The 9358-nt window shown below is 44.2% G+C and overlaps 1 protein-coding gene across 1 annotated transcript in view; it reads left to right on the top strand.

Annotated features, from left to right (window-relative positions):
• Eif2ak4 (eukaryotic translation initiation factor 2 alpha kinase 4) overlaps window positions 1-9358 on the top strand; it is a 94914-nt gene that overhangs the window by 55240 nt on the left and 30316 nt on the right. The window contains exons 19-24 of the mRNA XM_004623415.2: window positions 85-321; window positions 2311-2386; window positions 3411-3532; window positions 6557-6606; window positions 7675-7843; window positions 8902-9018. Coding sequence (XP_004623472.1) covers window positions 85-321; window positions 2311-2386; window positions 3411-3532; window positions 6557-6606; window positions 7675-7843; window positions 8902-9018 — 771 coding nt within the window. The remainder of the gene's footprint in view (window positions 1-84; window positions 322-2310; window positions 2387-3410; window positions 3533-6556; window positions 6607-7674; window positions 7844-8901; window positions 9019-9358) is intronic.

The raw sequence follows: 9358 nt of genomic DNA, 5'->3' as shown, positions 1-9358 counted from the left end.
AGCCACTTAAAGGACTGAGCTAGGGCCAGGCCCCCCCGGGAGACTCTTGAGCATTGCTCATGGTGTGCCTTGGCTTCCTCCTAGAAATCTGTCATCTCCTGGCTCTTGAACCACGACCCAGCGAAGCGGCCCACAGCCACAGAGCTGCTCAAGAGCGAGCTGCTGCCGCCACCGCAGATGGAGGAATCGGAGCTGCACGAGGTGCTACACCACACGCTAGCCAACACAGACGGCAAGGCCTACCGCACCATGATGGCCCAGCTCTTTTCCCAACGCGTTGCCCTCGCCATTGATTACACCTACGACAGCGACATCCTGAAGGTGAGCGCGCCCTGGGGGTCTTTGCTTCTCCAGGCTTCTCTTAAAGCGCCAACAGAAGGTCTTACTTGAGGCCACACCCACCCAAGAGACTCTGATCCCAGGCCCAGCTGCACAGGGCCAGAAGCATTCACGCAGCCAGGCCCTACTGAAGTAGTAGGGTGGCTTCTAGTGTGTCATACATCCGGCTCACTGAGGCAGCTCTGACATGACTATGTGTACATGGGCTCCGCAGCAGCTCTACGGGACCTTCATGAATCTCTTTAAGGAGTTGGGTATAAAGACACATGCCTATAATCCTATCTAGTCAGAAGGCTAGGGCAGGAAGATTACTTGAGACCTGGAGTTTGGGGCCAGCCTGGCACCATATGAAAGCACAGCTTTTAAAAAGAATCCATGCCTGGACATAACATTGCACACTTAGGGCCCCAGCACTCTGGAAGGCTGAGGCAGGATGATCCCAAATGTGAGCCCATCCTGAGAAATTTAGTGACTTATACACTGTCTCAAAATTTGGGGGTAAGAAAGAGCTGGTGTGGCTAAGGGACTAAGGAGTATAGTTTAGTGGTTAGCCCCTAGGTTCAATTCCCAATCACCACAAGAAAAAAAAAAAGAACTTTGTTTGGTGCTTAGGGGTAGGCAAAGGGAGGAGAGGGTTGTATGTGATATTTGGGGTTTTTGTTTTTGATACAGGATCTTGAATTGTACCCCAGGCTGGCTTACACCTCATGGTCATCCTTTGTCCACCTCCCAAGTGCTGGGGTTACAGGTGTGCACCACAATCCCAATGTGCACCTTTAAAAAACAAAGAATATCTTAAGGGATAGTATAAGCCAAGGGTAGAGTGTGTGCTTAATACGTGTTAGGCCTTGGCTTCTACCCATAGCACTCTTCAGAGGATCTCTTCAGAGGCTCTCTTCAGACAGCTTGTACAGTATAGCCAGATGGTAAATTTTGCTAACCTTTAATATCTTATTTCTTAAAAAAGAAAAAAACCTGTAGCAACATAATACAGTGTTAATTTTTTTTTCCATAATTTTATTGAGAAACAAATAGCAATGACACAGTTTCAAATCAAATTGGTAGGACAGTTTCAATAATTAACACATTGCATACATTCTTCCTAGTGGTTAATTGCTGTACAAGATGCGGACATGATATCCTATTTACAAACACCATTAGAACAAATCCCTCTATTCATTAAGAGAATGTAACTATATATCTATCCTAACCACTTTGACTACAAAGATACAAAATGGACATTCATCTGTATCCCCTTTTTTGTTATATAGTGTTAAAATTTGATGAAGTCATATGGGTAAATAATAGATACTGGTTATATTCTCTGAATGTTTCTGTATGCTTAATCTATGATACAAGTCTATAAGATAGTGTAGTAGAGGGAGTAGTGGAGTAGTGGTAGAAACAAGTGGCCAATCAATGTGGAGTTGAAGGAAGGAGCAGACCATTTTTTCCTAGCTGACAATGTTAGACATTTGCCGGATCACCAGGGACTTCTTTTATTTTTGTCTGTTTGCTTGTCTGTGTCTCAAGTTCTCTGCAAAGAAAAGAGACTACTTTTATAACAAGCAAATGACAAAGCATGTAGATGCCCTGCAGTTTTCATGGAAGAAGCCTGATTCCCCTTGGGTTGAATCACTGCACAGCATGCCTGAGAGTCCTTGGGGAGAGCATGCGCGTGAAGACATGGGTGAAGCATGCGTATCCACGGGGTGAGGAGGAGGGACTTTGAGCCACTGTGGCCTTTCCATTGCTGGCAAGGATATGGCGGCTTCTGTGGTCTGCTGCTGGATTACAGTATTGTGAAACATGTGGTCTCTTTCCTGAATATGCTCAAGGAGGGCCTGACTTCTTGAGATCTCTTCTGTGATTCTAAAATAAGCAGTGTACCAAATACAGGCCACCAGTTATATTTTAGAGGGTCTATTGGGTTAGGGTTTGGTGATGACATTTTAATTGGGTCCCTTTTAGGGCAGCTTCTCAATCCGCACAGCCAAGATACAGCAGCACGTATGTGAAACCATCATCCGCATCTTTAAAAGACATGGTATGTCCTTCTAAAAACCCCTATGGCGCGCGCGCGCGCGCGCGTGTGTGTGTGTGTGTGTGTGTGTGTGTGTGTTTTAGGGAAGGATATACAGAGTGTTTAGGGTTTCACTACTAGATCAGACTCATAGTGATCCACCAGTTTATAGCCTCCCAAGAGCTGGATTACAGGCGTGCACCACCACACCTAGTCTCAATTGCTGTCTCAGTGCACCCCGAGGGTAGGGCCAGCAAGGCAGGCCCAGGGATTGAACTCCTGACCCCTGCGCCTGCTTGCAGGTGCTTTAATTCTGCTGAGCTATTTGGCCGGCCCTCGTGTTGCTTCTTACAAGATTTTTTTTATTATTAGGAAGTATTATTAGTGAATTCGGTATAACCATTTATTAAAATTCAGTTACAAATAATTGATGCCATGTGTTCAGAAGGATTTTTTTTTTTTTTCTTGTCTGGCTCAGGATGCCTTCAGGGCAGCTTTAGTAAGGCTTGAGGATCTTAGGATCGATCCACAGCAACCTGAGCCTGACTGCTCTGTTTAAGCAGTCACTAAACAACTGAGCCAATGGGCAGGCCCCCTGATGCCATGTGAAATTTAAGCTTATTTTTGTAGCTCAGCTCTTTGAGGACATACTGATGGCGGTATTCCAGCCTTGCTACTAAAATCCAGTTGGTTTGTGCAGTCAGAAGTAGTACTCAGTGCAGCCAGGTGTGGTGAACATGCCTGAAATCACAGCCCTTGAAAGGCTGAGGCAGGACGAGTGCTGCAAGTTTGAGGCCAGCCTGGGCTACATAGTGAGTTTAAGACCAGCCTGAACTACAAAGCAAGACCCTGGTGGGTTGAGGGGGGCGGGGGAAGACTAGTGCTCAGGTGGCAAACTTATTCTAGGTTAGCTCTCCATTTGTATATTTTGAGAACTGAGAAAAACTGATGATGAGCCGGTTATTTGGCAGACTAGTGCTCATTTTAGGTTGCCGCCTGGAGAGAAGGAGAACCTGACGATAAGTTTGCTTTCCCTGGCTTGGTGTAGGAGCAGTCCAGTTGTGTACGCCACTCCTGCTTCCCCGAAACAGGCAAATCTACGAGCACAACGAAGCGGCCGTGTTCATGGACCACAGCGGAATGCTGGTGATGCTGCCTTTCGACCTTCGGGTGAGGCTGAGAGCGCTGCTGACCATCAGTCCCATGTTTCTGTTAAACAGTTGTCCCTGCAGGACATTTGCCTTCGCTCAGTCTATGTGTCACCTTTAAGACCTAATGTTCTTAAGGGAATTGGAGTAAGAGCATGACTGGAGATAAGGAACTGTAAAATCCTACCATGCTAGCATCTAAAGCAGTTAGACTTACTGCCCCTAGTGCTTCCGCTAATTGGATGTACTGAATGCCACCAGGCTTGCTTGCTTCTGACCCCCAGGGCTCCTTTGACAGCGCAGTCATACAAGGCATTCACTTCCGTGGCATTGGGTCCCATCAGATTCCACACGGACAGATGTCCCCTGTCAGTGGCACTGACAATAGACAAGAAGGGAAAAAAAAAAAAAAAAACAAAGCAGATCATGGCAGAGGCTTAATCCTTGGTGATTATAAATAGCCTCGAGGCCCAGAGTGTGTGCCACGCATGAGCACGTGCCTGGTTCCTTCCTCAGCCTCACCCTGAAAATACCAGAAATATGAGCAAAGAGGAAAGGACGTGAGTGATAGACTTCTGGAGGCATATTAAGCCTTGCCGGTAAAGAATTGCACAGCTGTCCCAGCTCCACCTGGCAAACTGGCAGGAAGTTCGAAATTGATACCTAGAGATGACCAGGGTGTAGGAGGATAGGTGCAAGCTGGGGAGATAGTTCAGTGGCATAAGCACCTGCCAGGCCAGAGCAAGGCCCCAAGTTTGATCCCCAGTACCACAAAAAAAAAAAAAGTAGAAGAAGGTAGGTATTTTTCAAACATTGTGGAGGAAAATACAATTCCTAAACATTTAGAAAAGTAATCTCAAAGTTTATAATAAAGCTCTTAAAAATTTGACACATGCACTATACTTGAACCAGCCCTCCCACTTTGAATAAAAACACATTAGTGTATGAATGTTAAAAGGATGTCCATAGCCATGTTATTTTGGTGGCCAGAAATTGAAACCTATTTGTATGTTCATTTGTTTAAAAAAATAGTTGAATAATTTGTCATTGATATTACGGAATGGTGAGGAGCTCTCCAAAATAAAATGTAAGCCAAATATGGTGCTCATGCATGTAATCCAGCTACTGTGGAGGCTGAGACAGAATGGTAACTTCAAGGCCAGCCTAGGCCTTGAAAAATTTTATCTCAAGATAGCGAGGCATTATGATGGCTCATACCTATAATGTCAATGCTCAGAAGGCTGAGCCGGGTGTGATGTTGCCTACCTGTAATTCAGCACTTGGGAGGCTGGCACAGGAGGGTCGTGAGTATAAGACCAACTTGGGCTACATAGTGAGACCCTAAAATATTAAAAATCAAAATTAAAAGATTTTTTAGAGGGCGCTGGGTGTGGCTTAGTAGTACAGCACATGCCTAGCATGTGCAGGACCTTGAATTCAATCCCAAAAAGAAGATTTAGATCTATATTTTTCTTTCTTTTTCCCTCCATGGCCTTGTATTAGGGATTGAACTCAGGGGTGTTTCACCGCCGAGCTACATCCCTGTCCTTTTCATACCATGTTTTGATTCAGGGTCTTATGAAGTGGCCCAGGCTGCCCTTGCACTTGCCAACTCCCCCTGCCTCAGCCTTTCAGGTAACTGGGATCACAAGTGTGTGCCACTGCACCCAGCTAGACCTGTATCTTTGCATAAATCGAATATGAATATTTTCAGATGAAAACATTTAGATTTATCCATATTTATATTTGAACTATAGGAATGTTTGTGGTATCTTTTTAGCTTAAAAAGAAAAGTGATGGGGCTGGTGAGATGGCTCAGTGGTCTAAAGCACCTACTTAGAACAAGCTTAGCAAAGCACAGGGACCGCGGTTCAATCCCCCAGCACCACATGCCAGCCAGCCCCGCCCCCTGGTGGGCTGAGCTGGCCACACACACACACACACACACACAAATAAATAAAATTTAAAAGATTGTTTAAAAAAAAAAAAAAAAGAAAAGTGAGTTTCAAAAACTCAGATATCCCATTTTTGTTAGAGAAAGCCTAAAAGCTTGTATTGGAAACCACATTGAGCTATATCTCCAGCTACTTGGTAATTTTTATTTTTAGACAGAGGCTTGCTGAGTTTTCCAGGCTGGGCTTGAATTTGCCTCGGCCTCCGAGGGTGCTGGGATTACAGGCATGCGCCTCACACCTGGCTCAGAAAAGTTTGGGTTTTTTTTAATATTTATTTATTTATTTATTTATTTATTTATTTTGTGTGTGTGGCCAGTTCAGCCCGCCAGGGAGCGGGGCTGGCTGGCATGTGGTGCTGGGGATTGAACCGAGGTCCCTGTGCTTTGCTAAGCTTGTTCTAAGTAGGTGCTTTAGACCACTGAGCCATCTCACCAGCCCTCAGAAAAGTTTTTAAACAGAACCTGTGCATATAATGCCATGCAAGGTGCATGGCAGAGCCTAGTGGTGGAAGAATTTACTGAGACAAACCCAGAGCCAAAAGGAAGTTCAACAGTTTCGCTATAGCCATAGCACGTGACACAGAGGCAGGCCTTTGCCCCACTGTTTGTAAAGGGGAAAAGCAGGCTGTAAGGAGTGAGTGACTTGCTTCGGCACACACAGGAATGGAAGGGGAAGGCCACACCGCAGAGCCAGAAAGCTGTGGTCCGCATGATAGGTAGCAACCTTCACGTCCTGCCAGGGAGTTAGAAGAGACAGATTTAGGATGCAAAGTGACATTTGAAAAAAATTAATATGTAACCAGTAGCTTGTACAGATTTTAGTATTGCAGAATAAAAATATGGCAGAATATAGCCACTAAAAGTGAATTCTTCTCAAACTTAACCCAAGAAGAGCCAGAGTGACTAAAGTTGGTCGTGTGCCCGGCAGTGGAAGTGGCTGCTGGCTGAAGCACTTGGGAACATGTCAGCCATGCCGGGGGGTACAGCCTGCGATCCAAACTCCAGTGTCACTTCATGATAAGGACACCATCTGGAAAATGAATTGTTAGGCATTGGCACAGTGTGACATTGACATAAAACTTTATTTTTCAGGTCCCTTTTGCACGATATGTGGCAAGAAATAATATATTGAATTTAAAACGGTAAGAAATAATAGGGGCTGCCTTCCATTTGGTAGATGTGGGAAAGACACCAGGGAAGAATGTTTTATCTCTTTGATCCTTCCAGCTAAAGAATACTGATCTGCATTATAGCTAGAGACCTTGAGCTCCTGCCAGGAGTTAGAAGAGACAGATTGAAGGGAGCAAAATAACATTAAAGAAAAAATTAATATGTAACTAGTAGCTTATACAGATTTTAATATTGCAGAATGAAAATATGGCAGAGTTTATGATATTGAGCTTGGAATATGGCCAAAAAGCCTGGTCCTGAGACTCCTTTCTCTCGGTGACTAGAATGTGAGCCTCTTTTTAGAAGAAATACAGTAGTTAGGTAACCTTCCATCTATCATGTGCCTTCTTCGTGTCCCTAAGTAACGCAACTAATTATTTTCACAAATGGCTGTTCAAGGGAAAATCTGCCTGCTCTTGACCACACATGGCCCCTTTTTAAGTATAATCAGAGGAACAAATGGCCAGTGAGCTCAGTGTGAAGACGGCTCACACAGGAGGCCTAACAAAAGCTGCTCGTAGAGAAATGGAGCAAAGACAGCAGGGAGGCGGTGCGCTGAGGAGCAGTGGGCACTTAGCCCTGGGAAAGGCTTTCTGTACATTCAGAACACACAGGGGTCAAATCCCATGATCATCATAGATTGGAGCAGCATTGTTGTCAACGAGCCACCCTACTGTAAGGCTCCTTTCTTCAACAAAATCAGACCTCTTCATGGGCTTTTATTCCCACTACAAGTGAGCAATTATGTCAGTCCTGAGGGTAGATAGCCCTGTATAGAAATCAATCACTGAAGATGAAAATAGTCTTATATATAATTTCTTCTCTGTTGCAGACATTTTAAAAAATTAGGCCCTATAGTCCAATAGCACAAAAGTAGGAGTTGGAGCCTGTGTCACAGGCAAGTCTGTCTTTAAGTCCCCTGAATCATACAACTGATAAATTTTTTCTATACCTTGTTTTCTTTTATCTTGGTCAAAATTCCTCATGCATATTTATTTCCAGTAAGCAATGAACTTAGACATCTGGGTTTCTCTCTCCAGGTACTGCATAGAACGTGTGTACAGACCTCGAAAGTTAGATCAGTTTCATCCCAAAGAACTTCTGGAATGTGCATTTGACATCATCACTTCTACCACCAACAGTTCCTTACCCACCGCTGAAACCATCTATACCATCTATGAAATCATCCAAGAGTTTCCAGCACTTCAGGTACCTTTCCATATTTTCACATTTTGAGAATCCCCTGAGAGTACCCTTCACTAAGTGTAGTGAGAAAGGCCCAACAACCCCAGACCTACTCCTCAGTTTGTGCTGGAGTAAATCATGTGTTTACAAAGCACCTGCAGAGAGTTGGATGACGTTTCTTCTTGGACTTTTTCTTACATTGACCTTGACTAGAACTGCTTTTGTTTTGGGGGACAGATGTTTCTGGGCCCATTCTTATAATGTGCAAGAAATCAGGTTAAGAATATGCATTTAGCACATTCAGACCCTGCTCAGAACCCTCTGCAGCTCCTCCTATACCTGGTCTCATACCTTCCCACCTTCCTTCTCACTGTGCTCACATCCTACCTCACATGGGAGCCGATGCCTGCTCTCTTTACCCTCCCCTCAGCACACGCACAGTGCCACCTTCCCAACACTGCAGGTCACAGCAATTCCTTCTCCACTAAGTCTTGCCTCACCCAGTGTGTTCTTGGCCTTTTCCCGGGAAACCTGGCTTTTCCTCACCGGTTGGGTGGCTGGCCACCTTATCTTCTTGACCCTCCCAGCTCCTCACCCAAGGCATCCACATACTCCTCAGTCACACTGTTGTGTTCCTTCAGCACAGTGCCCTCAGCCCCACTCTGCCCTGTACCCCCTTGTCCGAGCTCAGCACTAGCTCAGCGCTCAGTGACTGCTTAAGGGATTCATGTGCACAAAAGTTGTGTAATGATAACTGTTCCTCCAGCCTAGGCCGGTAAGTTAGGTGCACTTGAAGCAAGTCTGTCCCTCACTGAAATGTGTGTGAACTCACTCAAGCTCTTTAGCATAGTTGAAGATCAGCCAGGTTATTTTTAAAGCATATAATAAAAGTTTTAAAGTATATCCCTTAATTCTACCAGTGTAAAAATGTTTATGAAAAAATAAACTAGAAGGCAAGATGCTGAAGTTAAGTCCTTCCATGGGTGTTATGATGATAAATTGATGGTAAAATTCCAGATTTGATCATGTACTCATGTTGCTTTTACAATAAAAATAATATATCATTTTTTTATGTATCCCAGGAAAGAAATTACAGTATTTACTTGAACCATACCATGGTATTGAAAGCAATACTCTTACACTGTGGGATCCCAGAAGATAAACTCAGTCAGGTCTATGTTATTCTCTACGATGCCATGGTGAGCATTTAATTACTTTGACTTGGTGGTAAAGAATAATAATTAACAGCCCATTTTTATTTTCTTACTAATGCAGCCATAAAACTAAATTGGATGTTTTATCTCCTTCCTTCATTGTTGAAAGGTGAACGAACCAATTGGCTCTAATTATACCAGTAGTTAACAAGTATTGGTTGAGCTTTTATTGTAAGTCCTGTACTAGTAGTAACCTCTAGAGCAGTTACTTCTAGTTTTGAAGGATGAAATTATTGGGCTGGTAAGATGGCTCAGTGGGGGCTGGTGAGATGGCTCAGTGGTCTAAAGCACCTACTTAGAACAAGCTTAGCAGAGCACAGGGACC

Source organism: Octodon degus, unplaced genomic scaffold (assembly GCF_000260255.1).
Source record: "Octodon degus isolate 3935 unplaced genomic scaffold, OctDeg1.0 scaffold00002, whole genome shotgun sequence".
NCBI classification, from domain to species: Eukaryota; Metazoa; Chordata; class Mammalia; order Rodentia; family Octodontidae; genus Octodon; species Octodon degus.
The sequence above is the reverse complement of the archived record's forward strand: the minus strand, read 5'-3'. Positions and strand labels throughout refer to the sequence as shown.